This window comes from Loxodonta africana, chromosome 8, assembly GCF_030014295.1.
Source record: "Loxodonta africana isolate mLoxAfr1 chromosome 8, mLoxAfr1.hap2, whole genome shotgun sequence".
NCBI lineage: Eukaryota > Metazoa > Chordata > Mammalia > Proboscidea > Elephantidae > Loxodonta > Loxodonta africana.
The window spans coordinates 106,598,908-106,623,996 of NC_087349.1; the positions used below are offsets into that span (position 1 = coordinate 106,598,908).

A 25,089-nucleotide genomic window follows, 5' to 3' on the forward strand; every position below is an offset into this window, starting at 1 on the left:
AACGTGTCTTTAACAATACAGAAATGTATGCTCCTGATATAGCAGATGTGGCTGGTCAAAGAAGCAGGAATTTCTATTCAGTAAGGTTTACAGTCCACAGGCAAGGAAACAAAAGCAGGTCATTATGTTATAATAAAAACGAGCACTTCTGCAAAGAAAGAAACGCAAAGTAGACATTCAGGGCAATTCTACAGCAGTCACTTAAGAGGAAAGAGCTCAATCATTGGGGGGAAGAGATTGATTTTTCTAATTTACTCCTGAATTTACTTATTTCTTAGGAAATGCAAAGTGTCCCAGGGCTTTATTAAAGGTCAGATTTGGGTATTTGCCACTTTCGGAATGAAGTGCTGGTGACAATGAATTAGAAGGTTCTGGAATGGCTTCTAATGGCCTAGTCTTGGGGCAGATTTGCAATTGCAAATTTTTCTGTCTTCCGTCTGGGAAGCTCTAGCACACACAGTTTCCTCTTTTTTACCCTGAGTTGGGGACATGGTTTAGATCCCTAGGCTTGGAAACTGAAGGAGACTTTACAGATACGGGGTTCAACGCTGGTTGCTCATTGGAATCACCTGGGGGAGCCCCTGAGCTTCTTATTTACTTGGTCTGTGGAAACTCCAGACATCATTTGTCTTAAACTCACCAGGTGATTCTGGTGTGCACCAACGTGAGAACTGGTGAGGTACCATATTCAATAGTCTTATCCGACACATGGGCAACCTGAGGCCTAAGGCCGTGAGTCACGAGCTGAAGGTCAATCTGCCAAGCACGAGGTCTCCCTCTCTAAGGCCTTTTATTTATACCAGTGGTTCTCAAACCTTGATGCTCTTCAGACTAGCCTGGAGAGCTTTCAGAAATCCTGGGCCCATCTCAGGAAGGCTGCATCTCAGACAAACTAAATCAGAATTTTTTTGGTAGGACACAGGCGATCCCAAAGGCATCGAGCTTGAGAACTGATGCTTTTTGCATTCATAGTTTATTAATATCTGTGATTTGGGGGGCTTAAAGCACAACATTAGGAACTTACAACAAACACTTGAAGCCTTATCATCATCTGGAATGCAATATGATGGCCCCCCTTACTCCCAGTGTAAAATCAGTGACAACCTGGACGCATAGCAGAAGAGTTTAGAAGATTTATCTTAAGAAAAAAAAATTTTTTTAAATGGCAGAAGTATTTTTCATAGGGTGTAATTACAGAAATCCCTTAGAGGTTATGTGAGAAAATGTATGTAAGGACAGTGGTCCATTGTAAATGTTAGCCCCCAGTTCTTCTCTTACATTCCCTGAACTCTGTTTCCCAAGGCCAGATCTGAGGCTGGGCCCTGGGGAACTGACTGAGGAAGAAACAGCAGAAGGACTCTCTGTAGGCCCTTAGGGACTTACTATCAACGAGGAAGGACCAGAGGGACAGATTTTAAGTGTTGAGATCTGTTAATTAGTGACGTGACACTGAAAACTATGGACCTTTCCTCTGCTGAGCTCTCCTGACCCGCCCACAAGGACCTGGTGGGTCCTTGGGGAAGGCTGTGGCTCTGGGGGTTCCACAAGCCCTTTCGCTCCTTTCTGGGCAGAGGGAGGGAGATGCTTTTTAAAATAGAATTTAGCCAAGAAAATTTTTGCAGCAAGACTGAAATACAAAGGAGAAGAAAAGAAAACTTGACTAGTTTTTGCTGTTTATTGTGTTATAGTAAAATATTCCAAGTTACAAAAATACTAGGCTTTTAAGTGCTACAATTTGACTGGCTTACAATTGCCCTCCCTCAACAAGCATCTGCTTCTTGACAAGTAAGTGACCACAGAACGTGAATCATTCTGTTGCCCGGTTCTGAATAAACATCTAACTAAAATACGTTTTCTATTCCAAGGTGAATGGAAAACAAAAGTGGCTTACTGACAAGGTAATCAAATCTCAGATTCTTAGAAATGTTACTTAATTTTCTCACTAATCATTTTCAAAGAAGACAGCCCCAAGTTCCCCATGAATGGCATTCAGCAAAGTTGAGAAGCTACACACCTAATCCCCAGGCTTAAAGGAGAGCAGTTTGCTAGGATGGCTTAACGCTGCCTTTAAACCTACTTTGTTGGTGGATTTCTTTGTCAGGTGCTTTTCTTAAGTCAGGGTTCCCTCTGCTGGGAATATATTTTCCATTTCCCTTGTAGCTAAAACCCTGGTCATCTTTTAAGCCCAGCTCCAATACTGCCTCTTTGATGAATCTTCCCAGATAGATTTAATGAATCTCTTCTGCTCCATACTTTCATAGTGCTTGGCTAACATACTGTGTCCAGCATTTGTCATACTGTTTTCAGCTGAGTATGTATAAGTTCATTTCGTTTTCTAAACTTTGAGTTCACTGGAATCAGGGATTATGTCTTATTTATTTTTGTGTCTCTAGTAAAAAAAAATTTTTAGTACCTGTGCGAGGCTGTTCTACATGCTTAGAAGTTATTTGCAAATATAATGAAGATGAATCTAGTTTTATTTCCATTCAGAAAAATCAAACATTTTGGTTAACTGTCGGGCCCTGATCCAGCTGAGTCAATAAATAATTTAAAACCACAGGGAAAATTTTGTATGTGTGTGTGGCTGAACACATCTGGAGGTGGAAAACTTTGTCTGAAGCATCTCTTCCTTGAGAAACTGGGTTGGGAGGAATGCTGAATGAACAGTGTGTAAAACACTCCCTATCAGGGACTACCATGGCCCAACCAGGTTGTAGGGACACACTGGTTAGAAAAAAAAGTTGATCATAACAGTTGGGAATCCTAACTAGTTGGATCCTCCAGTTTGTACTGGAAATATTCTAAGCAGGGAGAAGACTTTTCTTTTTCTTCTAGGACATCCGTAGATGTTGCTGTGAAGGCATTACCCTACATGTCAAACTCTAATTCCCACTTAAACCCCACGCTATAAATAACTGGGTCTTTATTTACGCCTGTAAACTGCCTTACAGTGCCATGGACTGTAAGTTCTTCTGTAGTTGCCACAGGACCTAGAACCTTTTTTCACAAAGGGCAAGGAGAGACGTTGGGACAGCTTATCTGGGAGGAGCAAAGTACCCTTCAAGTAAAAAAAAAAAAAAAAAAAAAAAAAACAGTAAAAAGAAAATTCTTTTTCTTGAGTAGCCTAAACTAAATTTTTCAATTTATTTTCGGGGGGCAGGGGGAAGGTGGGGAGACTAGGTCAGTTTTAAGAGCAGCTTCCTTTTTGTAGTCGTCTCCTGGTACATGCCCCCGAGGACTTGCTGCATTCCACCTGAGTCTCAAATTTGGCAGACAGATTCCTCTGTGAACTTTTGCATTTTCATTCTATCTTAATTAAAGGCTATTGGTCTGAAAGCTGATGAATCAAATGTGAGCTGGCATCGCAGGAACTTTTTGTAGTACCATCTTCTCTTGCGGACTTTATGACATCAAGACAGGGAAAGCACATCAAGTTTCAAAACAATGGAATGGAAAATAAACAAGTAGGCCAAATAATTGTGTCATTAGAAAACGGTGGACAAACAATAGAAAGTAAGTAACAAGGGGACATTTACACAAAAGGAAGTCTGAGGACAAACTCTCCCTCCTCCGATGCCCAGGCAGGGGCAGAGTGGCTTATCCTTTTGTACCGTGTCATTGTCTTGAGAGGGAAGAGTCTTGAGGCAGAGCCCACGGAACCAAGGGTTAGCTGGAAGACTTGTGGCCCATGTTCCTTGGTCCCAGGAGCCTGGATCAGCTCTATGTAGCTGGTGCTACAAGCAGCCTTCTTCCTCATTGGAAGAGCCCATTAACAGCAAAACCAACAACGACAATTAAAAACCCCAAGGACCCCAAACAATTAAACTCCTATGCCTATTCCCCACCTCCCCCCCACCCCAAATATACCTCACTGAAAGGTAAAGTTCTGCCCAAATGGACAACCTTCTTGCTGGATGCCTTTTTTGGGAAGCTTCAGAGCCTGAAGATAAAGGAATGTACCTGCAACTTCCGAAAGTGCTTCTGAGTGGGGGACCCTTCCTGGTTGAAAAATGGGCTGCTCAAAGCAAATGTGGCAAAATCAGTCCACAGGCCTGAGAGTTAATAAGGGCGTGGCTACCAGTACCGTCGTAGCTGCCATGGCTTGGTCCTGGGTAGCTGATGAGTCCGGAATTTTTATGGCTGATGTTTTCCTCCATGGTCAGGCTCCAATAAACTCACTGCTTGGTGGTGCAACCCTTAGGTATTCAGCATTTTCAGCTGCGGGAACCTTGAAGATGCCGTTTGGCTTGGCTTCCTTCGGGAAGAAGTCCTGTTGGTAGTCGGGGTTGTCCAGACTGATTTGGTGGTTGCCTTTCTGGGCCCAGTAGGCGGGGCTGTTGACACAGGCAGGCTCGGTGGTGTTGAGATACTCGGGGTTCTCCACGGCATTGCTGTGGGGGTTTTGGTAGTGAGGGTCTCTGCCGGGGGCTGGATTCAGAGGCTGATTGTGGTAGACGGGATTCTGGACAGAGCCCGCGGGCCTTTTGGGAACAGACTGGTTTATGTATTCTGGAATGGAAAAGAAATTGGGGGTGAAATAATCAGAAGACCATCATCCCTAAGCAATGATTCCAGGATTTCTATTTCGAACCTTGTGAATGTCTCTGATGGGGAAACTGATGACAGAGGGGAGGGAGGGCTGGGGAGACTACTATCTTGCTGGTGCTGCAAAATAAATGGTGTTCTTTTATGTACTTCTCAAAGCAATGGTTACATTTATCTTCTACAAATGTGAAGTTCCCAGATGACAGCCTGCCTTGAAAGCAGTGAGTGTGTGCATGATACATGAGCATGGTATGTGTGTGTGATGTGTGTGTGGTGTGTGTGTGGTATGTGTGTCTGTGAGTCTGTGTGTAGGGAGCGGTAGCAGACAGGTTCTGAGTATCTGGGGATAAAGTTTAGATTAGGAAAACATGTTTCAGAGGTCAAGAATGGAAGCAGGAAGGAGAAGAGGGACCAACTCTGTCATATACCATGTATTGGTGTTTGCTTTAAATTCTAGAAGATCTGTAGACTCATTGTTTTTTTGAAGTTTTCTTTTTAATGAAAATTTTTCTTATTGTGGTAAATATTATGTAACAAATTGTTTGCTTTTCAACATTTTTCACGGCATGTACAGTTCAGTGACAATCATGTTTATCATGTTGTACAGCTATTATTACTGCTACCTACTCCCAACTTTTCCCATCACCCTGAACAGAAGCTCAGTTGTGCCCCCTAAGCAATGTGGTTGTTGTTAGGTGCTGTCGAGTCTGTTCCAACTCATAGTGACCCCATGTAGAACAGAACAAAACAATGCCCGGTCCGGCACCATGCTCACAATCGCTGCTATGTTTGAGTCCACTGCTGCAGCCACTGCATCAATCCATCTCATTGAGGGTCTAACATAATGAGTCCCCCTTTTCTCCTCCCTCCCACCTGCCCCTGGTAACCTTTAATAAACTTCAGTGTCTATACATTTGCCTATCTTAGATATTTCATGTAAGTGAAATCATACAATATTTGTCCTTTTTAACTGACTGACTTCACTCAGTATAATGCTTTCAAGGTTTATCCATGTTGTAGCATCAATCGGTACGTCACTGTAAATTCATGGTTGGAACAAACCTACAGGTTGTTTAACCTGAACCCGACTTGATCTCAATAGAGACCTTGGGCGTGCTCAGTCATTTTGTATTTATATGCCTCTTACTCCCTTAATGGTGTCTGCAAATTTTCCAGAGTCACCACCTCTCAAGCAACATCAGGTGCCTCAGGTGGAAGGAAACACTCAGCATAGCTCCTAGGGGACCAAGACCAGCTGCTGCTAGGTGGGGAGGCTGAGGAGCTGTTCCCAGAACAAGCCACTCACCTGGCACTGGCAGGAAGCTGTCATCGATGCTCTCTTCAGTCAAGGCTCCTGTGGGGTCAGAGCTGTACCGCTGCAGGAAGCTGTCCTCCTTGATGGGACTGCTCTGCTGGGGAGGAAATATGGCAGGTGAAAAAAAATCCAAGTGCTTCTCAAACGTTAGTGTACATGAAAACCCCCCGAGATTGTGTTAAAATGTACATCCTGATTCCATGCATCTGGGGTAGGACCTGGGATTCTGCATTTCTAATGAGACTCCAGGTGATACCCACGGCTGGTCCACAGACCACAGGGATCCATGGACCACAGGGTAAGGAGCAAGGCCTGGTCAGTGCTGTCCAATAGAGCCTTCTGCGAGGATGGAAATGTCTGACACGCCATTAGTGAACACTTGAGATGTGTGGGGAACTTAATTTTTAAATTTTATTTAATTTTAATTAAAATTTAAATGGCCACATTTGGCTGATGGCTTCTGCACTGGACAGTGCAAATCTAGATCAAGCCTCCCAACTTACCATGCATCAGCATTACTGGGAAGGTTGGTTCAAAGACAGAGTGCAGGGCCCCACCCCCAGAGATCCTTGCTCAGAATGTCAGCGAGGTGGCCTGGGAATGTGCATTTCCATCAGCTGCCAGGGGACGCTGCTGATGGCCCAGGAACCACTGCACTGCATGATTTCTAATTGTCTGCTTTAAAGTAGTGCTCAAGGAAACCATGAAGGGAAGGAACCATACAGGAAGGAAAATTAAGACTGTTTCTGTCAAGACAGGCATTTTCTATGTATAATAAAACCCATTGCGGTGGAGTCAATTCTGACTCATAGCAACCCCATAGGACAGAGTAGAACTGCCTTATAGGGTTTCCAAGGAGCGCCTTGGGGATTCAAACTGCCGAAATTTGGTTAGCAGCCATAGGTCTTAACCACTACGTCACCAGGGTTTCCTGGTAACCACTGCTTACGTCTGGTTTATCTGGTGCTCATACATACCCCGTTTCTATCAACGCAAGCCACCGTGGAATTGTTGCTGGCTGCGCTCTAAAAAAGAAACAGACAAGTTGCTCGTGGCATGTTCGCACATTCTCACCCATGTCTGCTGAACGCAGGAGGCGGGTCTCATCGCATGGCTATATTTAAAGATGCTTAATTTTTGTCTTGAATCATTAGCTTTATAAAAATTAGATTTAGTTCTGTTCCTTAAAAAAAAAAAAAACCAAACCCATTGCGAATTTAGATTCATAGAGACCTTAAAGGACAGAGTAGAACTGCCATGTACGGTTTCCAAGGAGCGGCTGATAGACTTGAACTGCTGATCCTTCAGTGAGCAGCCAGAGCTCTTAACCACTGGGCCACTAGGGCGCCATTTGGCTGACCTAAAAAGAGAGGTTTTTTTTTTTTTTTAAAAAGATTACTATCAAGTTGTTGCAGTGCGATGAAATACTTAATAAGAAAAAAAAATACTTAATAAAAATACATTGACATAATTCATTTTGATTTTGGCTTTATCGTATGGATAAAATTTACTTCCTCGTCTCCATCGGAGTTTCATTAGATGGGTATGTTTTTTCTCTAAAACCCAATCTGTTCCAACCAGTAAACCTAGACTGAGAGAGAAGGAGAAGTTTCGTACCAGAGAATTTAGGAGGGGAGTTCGAGATGTAGAAGGACTGTTGAAGAATCCTTGCTGTGGAATGAGGTACTCGTCTGCGTCCACGACATCTTCCATGTCCTCTTCGTCCATCAGGGCACGGTAAAAATTTGAGTCTGTAGGGCTGGGCAGATTCATTCGTTCATCTCCCTGGTGAAGATATTTTGAGACCGTTAGAAAGGTCGATAGAGACGCTACTCCAGTTCTTAGTTATAGGGATCTACTGTCAGTAGGTGCCAGTATGTTTGCCAACTTAGTTATAATAAGACCTCCCTGGTTCTCTGAAGTATAGCTGCTTTCCCCCACTGCCTGATATTAAAATATTAAACATTTCTTGATGTCTAAATGAGGAAAAAGAAAAGGAAGAGGTAGCACCATTCGTTGAGTGTGTATTGTGTTGTTGGGTGCTGTGCTCTGTATTTCACATGTATTATTTGAGTGGAACTTTAAAGCACCTCTGTGAGGTTGGTTTTACTACTCTCATGTTAGAGAAGGCGATAGATTAATAGGTGGCCCGAGGTGACACAGTGAGGAAGCGAACTCAGGTTTGCTTGATTCCAAAGTCTGGCTTTTCCATTATACCAAACTAAGGCTTTGGCTAACTGAAATGTGAAGATGACAGGTGGAACCTGTGGGGAGACTGTCTGGGTACACCCAGTTCAGAAGGAGATGGTGAAACTGGAGTTGGGTGGGTACCACAAATCAACTTCACTGAGTTCACAACTTGGCCTATGTCTTAAAACTGGGACTTGGTCTGAGATTCGGGAGTTAATAATGTGACCCAGGAAACGGTGGGGCCACACTGCCTCATGGTGGGGTGCAAGTACCTTGGGTGCTCACTAGAGGGACTTCTCCCAATAAAAGCTCAGTCTGGGGTCTGATACCTGAATGACAAGGTAGCGCTGAGGGTCACGGGCCATTTTGGAGAATTCAATGATCAACTCACGGAACTTTGGGCGACTATCTGCATCTATCATCCAGCCTGGGGAATGAATGGGAACAAACAACGCAATTAGAACTTTGGAAGAAAGGATAGAGATTGTATTCTTTAAGGTATTTAACATGAAACCCTTTTGGACAAATATAAATGATAAATAAACCTAATCTTTGTGATAGACCTTTCAGTCTTGGCAAACTAGCACTGATTAATGTTTATAGACCATGATGACATAACAGGTTTGAATCAGAGTGACATAAACATCCTTTCATTTTTCTATGATCCACTGTTCCTATGGTCAGCATGTCTGGGTCATCACCTTAGGTGACGCAGGTGCGTTACTATCCCCAATCTCTACCTGTAAGCGGCTCTGATTGTAAGAAGTCCTTGTGTCTAAGCTATCAGGCAAAGTCTTTACTCCATATTCACCCTCATTTACAGTCAGTCAACTGTCTTTCAAGCTAGAAAGTAGATTCAATTCAGGGAACTATAAAGGCTTAAAGGAGCTTGGAGTTTGGGAGCCCCATATCCTGGTGCTTTCATTCTCTTACACACTCACTAATCGTGCATGCCTGGGTGGCGCAAATGGTGAATGTGCTCTGATTATGAGTCTACCCAGAGGCTCCTCAGAAGAAAGGCCTGGCAACCTGTTTCTGAAAAAATCAGTCATTGAAAACCCTCTGGATCTCAGTTCTACTCTGACACAAATGGGGTTGCCATGAGTCAGAATCAACTGGACAGCAGCTGTTAAGGTAAGAACATGCATGCAAACCAGTGGTGGCTAGTTCGGCGCCTGCCTTAGGAAGACCCTTTTGCTGATGTATTTGATCACACAATGATGTAAGTCTAGATTAAACAAGCTGGAGGAAAGGCTATGAACTGGAAATCCTTGAGCCTCTTCAGGGTTCACATTTATATTCTATCAGCAGGATGTCAAGCTATTTTAGGCCAGACTGCTCTGTGACCTTAGACAAATCATGTATCATTTTCAGATCCCAGCTTCCTCAACCCAAAGCAAGGAAGTTAAAATAGATTAACTCTGTGGTCTAAAGTTCAGAAGGCATGAATGTTTATATTAACTGGGTCCTATCATATTCCTGATGCTACCTTCTTGTGTAAACACTTACCACACATGTAATTTTATCTTTAAAGTCTACTGACCATATGATCCTGGCGGATTAATAGCATCATTCAAATTACACACTCTTATTTGGATTCAAATGTTTAAAAGCCAGACTGCAGAAGATCTCACATAAATCAACTGGTTGAAAGGTTTAAGTCAAAGCAGAAGTGTTGATTCTATGAGCCTCATGGGGTTACTCATTGTTAGACATTTTAAAAACATTCAGTCTCTCTGGTAACAGGCTTTAAAATGTGGGGCAGCTTGGTATTTCATTGAGCGACTCGGATAATGGAATATTTTGGAGTAGCACTTTGGTTTTATGTACTTGCAAACATGGGCAAATGTCAGGTCAGAGTGTTGAATGAGTCAGCAAGTGCTTTCTGAAGAGTGCTTGGAGGTGGGTATTTATGGATGTTTTCAGGCTGTGTGCCTGCCTTGAAAAATGTGATGCATTTCTACAGGGATTCGGAGCCTAGAGTTGTTTGACTAAAAGCAACGATGCCTTTGCAGGCACAAGAAGGCATTCTGAGTGCCCATGCCCAGCTCAGCCAGGGTGGATGGCCACATCGGTGTACTCACACTTGACCATGATCATGTACACATCGATGGTGCACACGGGTGGCTGCGGAAGGCGCTCTCCTTTCTCTAGGATGGACGAGATCTCACTTGCAGGGATTCCATCATAAGGCTTGGATCCAAAGGTCATCAACTCCCAAACTGTGACACCTGAGGAGATGATCAAATACAATCGCTTTATCAAAGAAAGTAGTCACTTAATGAGCTCATGATAATAAAAAAACTTTAATTCATTATTTTTTATTACTGGTTCTCAAGATTTAGAAACCTATGCTTCTCTGTTCTGGGGCAATTTGTTTGACTTGCTTGAAGCCTCAGTTTACCTCTGTGTAAAATGGGATAATAACAATATCTGTCTCATTCAACAGTGTGAGGATCAAAATAAGATAGTGTAATTGAAATGCTTAGCACAACATCTGGCCAATAAAAAGTGACTAAATAACGTAAACTTTAATAATAACAATAAACACAACAATCACAACAACAATAAGTACTGCAATATTATGGCGCAAGAGTTTTTGAGCTCTGCCTAAAGTGACTTGCATCTCTTGAAGTGGAAGGATGGAGATTTTGAGCAAGGTTGTAAAATGCAAGGTTTTTAAATAATAATGAAGAAAACAAGCAAAAAAAAAAAAAAAACGAAAAACCTTGTTTGTTTTGATACACATAAAAGCCTTATGTTTTTACTTTATAACCAATCAATTATCATAACTAAAAATAAATCAGAGCAGTAGTAATTTTAGGAGGTGTCTTTTCCAACTGCTCCCAAGTTCTGATGGCCTTCCATCTTGGCGCCTCCCTTTTGGGGATTCTCTGCTTTAGATACATACATTGGCTTTACGGTCCCTAGGTTTCTGTTGTCCCCACCTTGATATCAGAGGTGGCCCATAATGTCACTAGGGGTGACCGCGGTGGGACTGAACCCTGGGCCCCCAACATTTAAGGGCGAGAGCAGACACAGGAGCCCAGCAGAGATTTCTGATCTACAATTAAAAAAATGGTCATGACCCACTGTCTTCAGACTTGGCCCCTAGACACATGTTAACACAAAACTGTTAGGATTTTCAAAGGCCATTCCAGAACTGAATTACCTGAATTAATATACAGAATGCAGGGCTGCAAATGGAGGGAAAGCCATGCTCCAGTGACAAGAAAATAAATCTTTATCTTTTCCCTGACATAATCTCAACATCACTTGGTGAAAGAAAGGGAATCTAATTTCTAGATCTATGAAGTCAGTTAATTTTAGTTTTAGTAAGGTGTTTATAAGTGCATGGGGCCCTGGTGGCGCAGTGCTTGGCTGCTAACCAAAAGGTTGGCAGTTGGAATCCACCAGCCACTCCTTGGAAACCCTATGGGGCAGTTCTACTTTGTCCTATAGGGTCGCTATGAGTCGGAATTGACTCGATGGCAACGGGTTTGGTTTTACGGGTTACAAGTATACAATGGAGTCCTGTGGGAAGGCAGGGTTTTTAGGTGTGTGAACAAATGAGGGGGGATGTGTGTGTACCTGATGGTAAGGTAAGGACTGGAGATTGGTATCAATTCTGTTTTCAACTCCTAAGTGGACGACACTAGGTCCCTAACTTACTAAAATGAATGTTTTGCTGACTGGGAACTAGAGAGTGGAGTAGCAGGATATGCTTTTGAAACTGAAAGTTCTGTCTCATGGTCTAACAATTTCAGTGTACCACCAGGAACAGCAGGTTACATAATAACGGAAAACACAACAGCCAATGAAATGAAAGACACACGACCTCTGTAGTTATACTTAACTATCTGGTGTTGGTTGCAAATGTTCAGAGGCACTAAGTCACTGAATTCAAGAGAACTGTCATTTCTTTGAGAAACGTACATCACGTGGGGAAAGTGTGTTGGGCACACATTGGCTGGCGCACAGGGGAGCGGGGAGAACGGAGCCCCCATGCCTGGGGAAGGTGGGCGGAGCCAGGCCTTTCAGGAGCTTATCGGCCATATGAGGAGTTTAGATTTTATGTGGAACATACAGGAAAACCAAACAAGGATGTTAAACAGAGGAGTAAAAGTCTGATATAGTTGTAAGATATGGTTGGCCTGCTGCCTGCAAAAGAGATGAGAGGAGACCCTGTTGTGGTGTCCCTGAGGGAGGGGGTGGCTGGGACTGTTGAGGGACAACAGAAATAATGGAGAGCAGATACAAAGGTAGGAAAAAGACACATTTCCCCCATCCCTCCTGGGGAGTGAACCTACGTTGAAACCGAAAATAACCAGGCATCAGCATAGCTTTATTTCCTCATTTAGTCCATTAATTACAAGCAGTTCACAGGTACATATAAAAAAAAAAAATCACTTATTCACTCACAGACATACCTCTGCCTTTGTAGAGCTTATGTTGTAGAACAAGAGACAGACAAAAACTCAATTATTTGGAATGTTAGAAAATTAATAATAATAATAATTAAAGAAAATTGCCATTGAGTCAATTCCGACTCAAAGTGACCCTATAGGGCTATAAAAAAAAAAAAAAGGGTTCCTGAATGTTTTTGTGATAATGACCAAACTTCTCCTGGAAATTTCTGGCAAATTCCTGCTCTCCCTAAATCCACACTGGAGTCCCTGGATGGCACAAACGATTAATGTGCTTGGCTGTAACCAAAAGGTTGGAGATTTGAGTCCACCCAGAGGAGCCTTGGAAGAAAGGCCTGGCTATCTACTTCTGAAAAAGGAGCCACTGAAAATCCAATGGAGCACAGTTTCTACTCTGACACACAAGGGGTCACCATGGGTTAGAGCTGAGTCCATGGCAACTGTTATTGTTTTTAAATATGGTACACATTTATATGGAGGTGGGGTGACCCTCCCCTTAGCTCTCATTGCTTGGAAAGTCTAAGGTTGGCTGATAATTCATAAATTGTAATCACCCACTGCCGTTGACTCATAGCAATGCTATAGGACAGAGCAGAACTGCCCCACAGGGTTTCCAAGGAGTGCCTGGTGGATTTGAACTGCTGACCTTTTGGTTAGCACCTGTAGCACTTAACCACTATACCACCAGGGTTTCCTAAATTGTAATAGATAAGGTATTTTCCAATCTTTCAGCAGATTGCTGGTTGAACTTTGAGAACCAAGCTTGATATTAGCACAGCTGTCAATAAAAGTTTATTAATACTTTTTTTTTAAGGTGAGGGCATACAAGGCGGGTTTAAAGAAGAGCGAGTTCCCTTGTGAGGACAGAGTGTGGGTTTGCGGCTGCTACTGTGAGACAAAAACCGAAAAAGCCAAACCCAGTGCTGTCGAGTCAATTCCGACTCATAGTGACCCTATAGGACAGGGTAGAACTGCCCCATACAGTTTCCAAGGAGCGCCTGGCGGATATGAACTGCTGACCCTTTGGTTAGCAGCCGTAGAACTTAACCACTATGCCACCAGGGTTTCCCTGTGAGACATGACGGATGAAATGGAGAATCAGATCAGCATGAGATGGTCCTTATTAGAGCTGGAAGCAATAACGATTTCCTTTTTCCTTAGACACATCCTTAAAATGAGTTTTTGTCAAGCCGTTATCTCTAATATACAAAGACTACCATTCACTGAATGGAACAAGAGCCATTAGTTAGTCGTTCATAAAAACCTCATTTATCTGCTGAAAACACTTCTCCATGAAACCTCGTTTGTCACCTCCCTTTGATTCACTTCAACTTTGCGATGAGAGGTCAAATTTTGTTTGATTTCGAAGGTAGGGGTATGTCCTAGTTCACGTTCTCCATCCCTCGCCTCCCTCATTCAGACAAGACCATTGATTTCTAAAGTCACATTTACCACGGTAATTAGACTCAATTTCTTTTGCCATTTTTTCTTAGCATAATAGGTAGACAAAATGATTACACTGTTATTAGTCATTGTCTTGAAGAAAATCCTGGGATGACAGAGTGTGTACTGTAATGAACAACAGACTCGGTTCAGCCTCAGTACAAATTCATCAGTGTTGGGATTTTGACTCACCGTAGCTCCAGACATCACTTTGGTGGGTATAAATTCGGTGTAAAATTGATTCCAGAGCCATCCATTTAATAGGAACCTTGGGGTGGCGAGAGAGAAAGCGTTAAGACAACTATCAGCTCCTCTCTGTAGAAGAACATTAAATCACACGGGGACTAATTCCAAGTGACAAACTGGGGGCACCGGGCCAGTTCCCCCGAACTGGGCTCCCCTTTCCACTGGAGGAGCAGGTTTTAAATTGAGCCGGACCACCGGGATTGCTCTGTTAGCCCCAGGGTGGGTTTCATGAACGCGACAGCTGAGGACAACTGAGGCCATGGGCTGTCCTGGCTGAGCCAAGTGCACCTGCTGGTGGCCTGGAGCCCTGGTCCTGTCTGTCTGGGTCTCATGGCCCAGTATTTGTGTGTGTTTGCTTGGCCTACGGTCACAGAGTTGACAGCTGCCTCAGCCATGCAGGCCAGTGTGAAACCTAAGACACACACAGCTGATTCCACCAGAGGAGGTAGGAGAGCACCCTGGAGGGCCTGAAGGGAGACATGCACCCCTCTCCTCACCCCTGGAGAGCCCCCCAGCCAGACGGCGGGAAGGGAGCTGATCCAAACGCTGCCAGTTCCAGACATGAGTCACCGAGACCCATGGAGCCTGCAAACAACACAGGGAGTGTTCCTGTTTCTGAAATGTCCTCAACAGCAGTGAGCCACCAAATTAGCTATGACATTTCCCAGCAGCTTTTTTGAAGGGAGCTTATTTCCTGGATGGAAGGTTAAAAACTAACCTTTGCTAAATAGCACCTAGAGATGGAACTGAACTAATCTTTACTGTCTCTGGCCCCTGGCTGGGTGGAAAACATCTTCACTCCCTCTTCTAGAAAATCCTGCCTCCAAAGCAGCTCTGCTTCTGCTGCTGGAAGACCCTGACTCAACCCAGACAGCCATGGCAGCGGCTGTGGTCTCATCTGGAATGTTCTAAGCATGCTCCCTACATCCATTAGAAAGTGTGCCAAAAGTGTGGCCCACAGGTAGGGAGCTGGGGTCTGACCTGACTTGTCTGTCCCTGACCAACAAGTCAGCTCCTTACTTTGCCTCCTTCAGCATGGTACTCCTTCTCTTCAGCACCAAGCAGTTTGGCCAGCCCGAAATCTGTGATCTTGACGTGCTGCGGAGTCTTCACCAGGACATTTCTCGCAGCCAGGTCGCGGTGCACCAGGCGGCGGTCTTCCAGGTAGTTCATGCCCTGAAACACGGGGCAGACAGTGAGGGCACAGAGAACCCAGCCTGCTGACCAGCTCTGCAGTGAGGAAAGCTGCCTGCTGACAAGGGTCAAGGGGCTACACTGTGGGACAGTGGTGCTCGTGTGCTGGAATTTAATATCCCTGTTCATGTTGGATTCTGAGTTCCTCCACGGCAGGGACTACAGCTGAGTCCCCATACACCTGCCCTTCACTTAACAAACACAGTAACTTGCACATGGTAAATGTTAGCGACAGCCTATTGCACGAATGGATAAGGTAAACAAAGGAAGCTGTAACGAGTAGAGGACTCATTAACTTTGCTCTGTTCAGTTACACAAGTTAAAAACACAGAAGTGCCAAGTAGGAGAGGGCAGCGACCGGGCAGGAGCGCAGCCTTCCGAGGCCGGGTCTGATGCTTGCCCTGGGACTTGCCACCTGTGCCCTTGCCTGCTTCTTCCCTCTCGTGGGCTTAGAGGAGAGGATGCTCCCAGCCTCACCAGGGCCGCAGCAAAGCAATGATCCTCAAGGTTTTTAAATCATGCTCTCATCATGCTTTCCTGGATTATCTTATGCAATTTGCTGGCAACGAAGATTTTTGTTCAGTTTTACCTTCTGCCATTTTTATTACAGAACCACGTGGATATGGAACATGCTTTTACCAGGTGCCATTCCCTACCACCTCCCTGGCTGCCTCCACAATTCTGCCAGAATCTGAATCTCTGCAGGAATAGCACAGCACCCGGCACAGTGAATTTCCAGAAACATCACCCCTGAAACACAGTTCCCACCCACAGCCCTCTCTCGGCGCCCTCGTCATGTGCACCATCCTCCTGCTGGCAGACACGGTCACTTCTGGCTTCGTCTCTCATTTGCTGCAGACCTGCCTGGCTGAGCCAAGCTCCCTTGGACTTTACTACCAAGTGCCAGCCTGCTGACATGAGTTTGGCAGCCCCCAGTTTCTCTGTGCAGGGCCCGGCGGGCAGGAAGGGAGTGGGCAGGCGGGAGAGGCTGGGAAGGGATCATGTCCTGCAGAAACCTAACGTTGTTAGTATCGCATTCTCTTCTGCTTACTCACATGCTACCTGAACGTCGTTCCCTGGCTGCTTCACACAATACCTCTCCAGGTGTCTGGCCACGACCAAAAAAAAAAGAAAAAGGAAAAAACCCAACAATGCGTGTCTGGTTAGTAGCTGAGCGCATTAACCATTTGTGCCACCCAGGGACTCCAAACCCATTGCCAACGAGTTGATTCCAATTCATAGTGACCCTACAGGACAGAGTAGAAATGCCCCCTAGGGTTTTCAAAGCTGTAAATCTCTATGGAAACAGGGTGTCACATCTTTCTCCTACTGAGTGGCTGGTGGTTTCGAACTGCTGACCTTTCAGTTAGCAGGCAATCGCTTTAACCACTGCGCCACCAGGGCTCCTTCCAGGGAGTCCAGTGGGTCACATTTCCAACTGTCTTTGCGGCTGAGACTCGTAGGATCTGCACACAGGGGATGCAACACAGAAAGGCTGGCTCAAGGGCACCGAACAGAAATGAATGGGCTTCACCAACTCTGCTTACTCACCAGCGTTTCTGGGGTTGGGGAAGGATCACCACTATAGTGCAACTAAAGGGATTACCTGTAGTTAAGGACGTATTCCCAAATATTCTGATAAGCTTTTCTCTTTTTTTGTAAAGATACTAAGTGAAAATTATTTGTTGGCTTGGTATAAAAAAACAAACTTATTGCTGTCGAGTTGATTCAGACTCACAGCAACCCTTAAGGACAGAGTAGACCTGCCCCATAGGGTTTCCAAGGAGCGGCTGGTAGATTTGAACTGCTGACTTTGGTTAGCAGCTGAACACTTAACCACTGTACCACCAGAGCTCCTGGCTTGAATTTTACCAATTTTTCTTTCTAGAGCAAAACTAGTCATCCTATGACAGCAGGAACTCATAAAGATGCTATCAGGAGTTCTTTGAGTGCTATTTCTGAGACCTTTACCATTTTTCTCTTCTTGGGGAAAAAATGGTTGTTTCCCATGTCTCATGTACACATGGCCAAGCCCTTCTTCTCTGTGTTATCTAGAAAGTTCCTGACGCTGTCTGATTGAAATGTTCTCCTTCAGTTCTCATGTGCCAACGTTAACGGGGCTCATGTCTATGCAAGAGAAAACTAGCAGGTTATTCTCTGGAACAGCACTGCCCAACTGGGAATTAACTATTTGGGGATGGTGGTGGGTGGACAGGGGGAGGGAAGGAGCAAAAACTGAGAAAAAGCTGCAGAGGACACACTTATCTCATCACCTCGACTTGTGATCGCCCTTCAAAGATTGCTCCTTTCCTATGGGGACCATGGTCTCGGGGAACATCTAGCTCAATTGGCAAACAGTTTATAAAGAAAATGTCCTACATTCTACTTTGGTGAGTAGCGTCTGGGGTCTTAAAAGCCTGTGAGTGGCCATCTAGGATACTCCACTGGTCTCACCCCTTCGGAGCAAGGAAGAATGAAGAAAACTAAAGACATAAGGGAAAGATTAGTCCAAAGGACTAATGGACCACACCTACCACGGCCTCTATCAGACTGAGTCCAGCACAACTAGATGGTGCCCGGCTACCATCTGACTGCTTTGAAAGCGATCACAACAGAGGGTCCCTGACAGAGCTGGAGAAAAATGTAGAACAAAATTCTAAGTCAAAAGGAAAGACCAGAATTGCTGGCCTGACAGAGACTGGATAAACCCTGAGAGTATGGCCCCCAGATACCCTTTCAGCTCAGTAATGAAGTCATTCCAGAGGTTCACCCTTCAGCCAAAGACTGACAGGCCCATGGAACAAGACTAAAGGGGCGCACCAGCCCTGGGACAGGAACTAGAAAGCAGGAGGGAACATGAAAGCTGGCAATAGGGAACCCAAGGTTGAGAAGGGACAGTGTCGATGTGTAGTGGGGTTGTTAACCAATGTCATAAAACAATATGTGTACTGTTTAATGAGAAACTAGTTTGCTCTGTAAACCTTCATCTAAAGTACAATTAAAAAAAAAAAAGAAGATTGCTCCTTTCATCTCCCCTTTGATTCACGGAACACTGACTGTGTCCTGTGCTCTGGCACCCCTGTCTTACAAAAGAGGAAGGCCGCCTTTATTAAATATGGCGACCACTTACCCATTTAAAAAGGGTCAGTTATGCTTGGTTTCTTGCTAAACCTAACATCTGCATTCCAAGATGCAGCAGCTCATTCATTCATGCGTGCTCTCTCTCTGTTTCTCTCTTGTTCCCTAGCTTTCTCTCATTCTGTCCTTCATCACACATTTCCTGGGGTCCTCTGCACTTGGCACTGCGTAGCTGTTGCATGCACGTGCAGTGAGGACTCACACCCAGGTCCCTCCACGCAGGAGCCACCTCCCGCCATCCCTTATTTAAAATGTGTTTTTTTTTTTTTAAATATCGTTACACCCACGATGGGGACTTCGAGGGCATTTCCAGCTTCATCTAACGACCATCACTAACTCTCATGTGCCTTTTAAAATGCCTGAGTGCCTAACACAGAACCTGGTACACAGGAGACATTTTTATAAGTTTGTCAAATGAATGAATGAACGAGTGAAAGAATGAGTAATAGCAGCTTACTCTTTGAGCATCAACTCTGTGCCAGGCATTTCAAACACATCAACATAGAGGCATATTTTGGTGTCTGTAACCCTGAAACCCGCCCCATTGCCCTTGTGAGATAACCTGGAGACTCAAATCCTCTGCACCCTCAGGACCACCACGTTGGTCACATCTATTAATTCCCCTGCCGGGGCCTCCAGGAGAAACTTGCCTGCTGGGTTGAAGGCTGCTAGGGATGCCAAAAAAAAAAAAAAAAAAAAAATTCCAGCATCTTGGCCCTGTGCCACTGAGTAAGTGCTTTTCATTGTGTGAATCTAAAACATCTAATTGAGCTCTGTCCCAACCCACTTCCCCCCAACCCCAGTCCAAGTTCTTAAAGGGCCAGAGCAACTTTAATAGATGGTGAAGTTTTCTCAGGACGTCAGTCTTCAAAGCAGCCTTGGGAAAGGGGTGGAAAGAGCGGCTTACGCATTCTCCTTGACACAGGGAGAATTTTGGGCCAAAAAGATTAGACACGTTTGAACTTAGACATAACTCAAATTCATTGGTCTCTATCCCACTCTATATCTTGAGGCAGTTTGAAATCCATCCCAGTGCCCCGTTAAGAGTTATATTTTAACCAGTCATTGAAGATAAGAGCCATAATATTACTTAGGAACTGGCAGAATCTAAACAGAGAAGCCACAGGAAGTAATACATATAAGGATAAGCCTCAGCAGGGCCTCCTGGGAAACTCATTTCCTGGTTCTTCTCGGAGATTTGATTTTAATTTAATTTAACATATTTATTTTTGGTTAGTAACTACAAGACAGCCAGGATGCATTTTGAAATACTGAGGTAAAAAGGGAATTTGAAGGGCCAGCCTAGATCTACATGTGCAAAAGAAGAGCAGGGGACATGGATGCTGGAGAGCGGATTCAGAGGTGGTTGGACTGGACCTACAGGGGCTGGCTTCCTAGGGCTGTTAGATCCTACCACGCTTGCGGGGAGTGCAGAGTGAGAGGCTGGAACAGGATCCACTTGGGATCTATTTTAGAAATCACATGTGGGCAAGTCTGGAAGAGCACTGACTTGGTGAATACGGAAATGGCAGGAAGTAGAAAGTGGAGAAAGGAGCCCTGGTGGCGCAGTGATTAAGCGCATGGTTGGCTGCTCTGTAGGACAAAGATGTGGCAGTCCGCTCCGGTAAAGATTTACAGCCTTGGAAGCCCTATAGGGCAGTTCTATTCTGTCCTACAGGGTCTCTAGGAGTAGGAATTGAGTGGAAGGCACACAACAACAGCAACAGGAAGTGGAGAAGTTGGTGCATGGATTTTGGTAGAGAAAAATTAACAGCATGGCTTAGCCACCACTGAGCCCCTGCTCTTAGAAGAGGCAGAGAAGTTTCAGAATCTCCTCTTCCCAAACAGAGGCTGTGTGGCTCTGGAATCCTACTGTGCAGAGAGACGTGGACAGTGGGGATCACTGTCCTAAGTTCCACCCTGAGCTGGTATACCAAGTGCTGGTTAAGAGCATGGTCTTAAAAGCTCTGTGCCTGTCTGCCCATACGTAAAATGGGGCCAGTAAGAGTTAGGATAAATGAATTTATCTGTTCAGAGCACTGAGCCCGGTGCCTCGCATGGAGTGTCCCATGTGTGTTAGCCATAGCTATAGTTTTCTCCTAAATGTCACATCCACCCTCTCTTCTTGGTCCCCTTTGCCATGACTTTAAATTAGGCCCCGTCACACTTGCCTAGACTATGGCTACACTTCCTAAGAAATCCGATCATGAATTAAGTGCTTGACTGGCTCCAGGCTTCGTGGTGAAGCTCCATTTTCTTAGCTGGGCTTGCGGGCCCTATGAGGTCTCCATATTCTTCCCTAGTCTCTCTCTCGCTGGTGGCCCTCACTCTCTGCAGCAGACTCAGCAGCCCTCGGTCACCTGGCCTGTGCTGCTCACCGAGGCTTAGAGCGCTCCCCCCTGCTGGTGGATCAGCCAACGGCCAGCTCCTACTATGCTACCCTCCCTCGGACTGGAGGGCACTTCCTCCACCTCCCACCAGGAGAAGACCAGGGCCTGTCTTACACTCAGCACTGTTTGGCCTATGGGACTCTGTGCTCCTGAGAGAATATTCAGTGCTGTCTTCCCAGCACCTGCCCGGTATCTGGTGCAGGGATGGCGCCGGCTGCCGGACTGGCCCACTGGGCCCATGCTCACTGCCATCTGCACAGCAGCCTTCGGGCCGACTTGCTCTCCTTCCATTCAGCCCCCTAACCTTAGCCACTTCATTTCCTTCCTGCGCCCTTCATTCTGTGTGGACCTGTTTCTCTCACTAAATGTCAGTTTTTGGTGATAAGAAATTTTGTCTTACTTAGATTGATATTTCACACAAGACCTAATGCTGGCAGAAGAATGCTCAAGAAACGATTAAGCAAAATGTAGAAAAGCTGAAGACTATGCCGTAGTAACGCAGGCACTTTAGGTTTTTTGATAGCACACTGTAAGGTGATCAATTCAGCTGATTATTTAAGTTCAACAGTAATCCTTTGTGTAGCAATGCAAGGAAAAAAAAAAAAATTCAAATAACTGAAATCCCTGGTAATTGGATCTGCTGTCTGGCTCTTTTAGCCTGCAGACTGTCTTGATGTCTAGGTATTTACGGAGGTGTGGTGCTTTAGAGCTGAATGGATTCTTACCAGCCCCCTGACCCCTACTGGGTGGGAAAGAGAGGCTTGGCAGCTGAATTACCAATCTGAGGCCACAATTTGTCAATGGGAGGGAGCAGGCTGCTCCTTGAACCCTGTGCTTGCAAATCCTGACCTGGTGCATGGAAAAGCCATGAGAATATGGGAGCAGACCTGTGAGGCAAAGGTCAGAGACCTACTGGGACCTAATCAGGAAGTTTCATATTTGAAATTTCACAGAACAAGTCAGTTTCTCCTCTCCACAATAACCCTTAAAACACCCAAAGGACATGGGTGAACCTTGCAAACATTATGTTGAGTGAAGTAAGTCAGTCACAAAAGGACAAATACTGTATGATCCCGCTTACATGAAATGTCTAGAACAAGCACGTGTATAGAGAACAAAGTTCATCAGTGGCAACCAGGGGCAGGTGACAGGGAGAGGGAAAGGGGGATTCACTGCTTAGGGAACTTTGAGCCTTTGTTAGGGGTAACTGAAAGGTTTGCAATGGACAAGGGTGACGGCTGACTAACATGATAAACACAATGTCACTGAACGACACCTGTAAGAAATGTTAAAATGGCAAATGTTTTATATGCTTATATATATATACTTACTACAACTAAAATAAAACAAAAACACATTTGGGTAAACTCCAAAAACAAAAGCAAAAAAAAAAAAGCTAAAAAGTAGAATACCTGTCCGTCCCCCATTTTTCTATTTAAATCAAAGTCAACTACAGTAAGTACTCAGGTTACAAACATCCAACTTATGGCCAACTTGTACTTGCTCTTTAATATTATATAAATCTGCCCTCACTCTGGAACAACAGAACCAACCCCTACTGGAAACAAATTCTTTATCACACTCAACTTCACTTGCTGCAGGGCAGCTTTTAAATCACTGAGAAGGCTTCGAGCCTTTTCTTGCACTAAAACTAAAGTAAGGCTAAATAAGAACCTTATGCACCTGTTCCGACTTACCTACAAATTCTTAAAGACACACTTAGGAATGGATCTTGTTTGTAATCTGGAGACTGCCTGTACAGTATAATTTGTATCCTCTCACACTCCTGCTTGTCTGTTATGAACCCATTCTAGTTTACCAACAGGCTTTCTGTGACATGGCACCTAGAGCTCAAGTGTTCTGGAATGTTCTGGCTACATAAGACTGGAGAGTGACCACTCCCCTCATCTGGACATGATCTCCTCTTAGCACTGCAGATGCACTGACAGTTTGTATAGATGTGCGGTCAGTTAAAACACCCAGGACTTTTTCAAACGGACTTGGATTAAACCAAGTATCCCTTGTGCTTGAAAAATGGATCCTTTGAAAGGATTTTTTTTTTTTTTTTGGATTATATCCTTATTAAGTCTTACCTCATAGATTGAACTCAGTGTAGTTTGGTGCTTATAAAATTGTGGTCAGAGAACGATACTCACAAACCAGTTTCCTCCTGCAAGCCTCTACCTCCCCCGGGCCAGCCGTCCTGCGTATCTCACCAGGGCCTGGGCTCAAGGATCTAATGCTGATAGCATCTGTTGTACCGCAGAACCAAATCAGTGATTGTCAGAAAACCCACTTTTTGAGATCTTAATCTGCATTAGGTGACAATAAATCTCTCTTGACCAAAAAGTTTGGGGAAATGTTAGCATAATCAAAGCCTGACAGCTTTATCTATTGCTGGACTTTGCAATAATGTACACTGGGATGCTCTAAGGGGAAGAGTGTGGCACAAATCAATGATAGGATCTTTTGGAGGATAACATCTTATGACACTATCCTGCCACGTAATATGTTTTGGGAATTACTAGCTGCTTTATGCATCCAGGAGACCCTGAGTGGTGCAAATTGCTAATGCGCTTGGCTCCTAACCAAAAGGTTGGAGGTTTGAGTCCACCCAGGTGTGCCTTGGAAGAAAGACCTGGCAGTCGACTTCTGAAAAATCAGCCACTAAAAACCCTGCGGAACACAGTTCCACTCTGACGCACATGGGGTTGCCACGAGTTGGAGTCAACTTGATGGCAACTGGTTTATGTAGCCAGAAAAAGTGGACACATTTTCTTATGCAACTAATTTACTCCCGATGAGTGAAAGCTCCTTGTAACTTCATGAATCATGAGTTTAGGAAACAATGCTCATGCTTTCTGATTGGTAAGGTGGTGATGGCTCCACAAGACTGGGGGACAAAGAACTTGGTTTGGCCTTTTGGCTCTGGTTTCTGAAAACAGTCCTTAAAATTCTTGAGCAATCAAGGGTTTTTTTTCTTTTTCTTAAATAGCACTCTTTTTATTGAGAGCTTTTCGTTTATTATCTTATTCAGCCCTCACAATAGCCCTTCAATGCAAAAATTAAATGAACAAACAAACCCACTGCTGTCCACTTGATTCCGACTCAGCGAACCTATAGGACAAAGTAGAACTGCCCCACAGGGTTTCCAAGGAGCAGGTTGTGGATTTGAACCGCCAGCCTTTTGGTTAGCAGCCTAAGCTCTTAACCACTGTACCACCAGGTAAAAATAACAGCCTCATTTTTTTAAATTGTGCTTTAGATGAAAATTTACAGCACGAATTCGTTTCTCATTAAACAATGAATACACATATCGTTATGTGACATTGGTTGCCAAGCCCGCAACATCTCAACACTTTCCCTTTCTCACCTGTGGGTTTCCTACTTCCATTTGTCAAACTTTCCTGTCCCCTCCTGCCTACTCATCCTTGTCCCTGGGCTGGTGTGCCCATTTAGTCTCATACACATGGTTGAGCTACATGTATTACTGTTTGTTTTATGGGCCTGACTAATCTTTGGTTGGAGGGTGAACCTCAGGAGTGACTTCAGTACTGAGTTAAAAGGGTATCCAGGGGCCATAATCTTGGGGTTTCTCCAGTTTCTGTCAGACCAGTAAGTCTGGTCTTTTTTTTTTCTCTTCTTTTTTCTTTTGCCTAGTTGATACAGTTTTACTTACCCTCTTAACAGTTTAGTAGGAACAATAAACTTGCATTTATAGTGGCCAGCTCTCCCGCTTATATTTAGAAAACTTCCCAAGATAGTCCATGGTGTCGTGAATTAACACAGGACATTTACAAGTCAATAAATCCCACTTTGAAGATGGCATCGTTTAGTTTCTGGTCAGCCACTAAGTGTTTCTGGGTAGTTTCACTTACACTTTTTCAAAGAGAATTATTTAATGCTCAAATAAATAGCCGGTAACCCAAAAGCAAATTTCTCTCTTAACAACTAGGGAAGCCATCGTTTTCCTTTCCTTCAAGAAACGAACAGTCCATCACAACAGCGCTCTGTAAATCAGTGGAATACGGCTTCTCTTGTGAGTAAAGACCAAATCTATCACAGATAGAGTTAACTGTCTTCCATAATGTGGAAGGCCTTAAAATCAAAATAAAACTGAACAAGTGTCACAGTGCCTTTAAATACCAGGTTGAAATGTTGAGTAATATCATACAGAAAACTAACAAGAAAAACCTTTAAG

The 25,089-nt window shown here is 44.4% G+C and overlaps 1 protein-coding gene across 2 annotated transcripts in view; it reads right to left on the reverse strand.

Annotated features, from left to right (window-relative positions):
* Nucleotides 1–226: 226 nt before the first annotated feature.
* EGFR (epidermal growth factor receptor) overlaps nucleotides 227–25,089 on the reverse strand; it is a 223,239-nt gene continuing 198,376 nt past the window's right edge. The window contains exons 21-28 of one of the 2 annotated variants that reach the window (XM_010587150.3): nucleotides 15,187–15,342; nucleotides 14,113–14,188; nucleotides 10,135–10,281; nucleotides 8,380–8,477; nucleotides 7,478–7,645; nucleotides 6,838–6,885; nucleotides 5,852–5,954; nucleotides 227–4,509 (exon numbers count right to left, since the gene is read on the reverse strand). In XM_010587150.3, coding sequence (XP_010585452.1) covers nucleotides 4,160–4,509; nucleotides 5,852–5,954; nucleotides 6,838–6,885; nucleotides 7,478–7,645; nucleotides 8,380–8,477; nucleotides 10,135–10,281; nucleotides 14,113–14,188; nucleotides 15,187–15,342 — 1,146 coding nt within the window. In that variant the 3' untranslated portion in view covers nucleotides 227–4,159. Of the gene's footprint in view, nucleotides 4,510–5,851; nucleotides 5,958–6,837; nucleotides 6,886–7,477; nucleotides 7,646–8,379; nucleotides 8,478–10,134; nucleotides 10,282–14,112; nucleotides 14,189–15,186; nucleotides 15,343–25,089 lie in introns of both variants that reach the window. The other variant, XM_010587149.3, reaches the window with a different exon arrangement.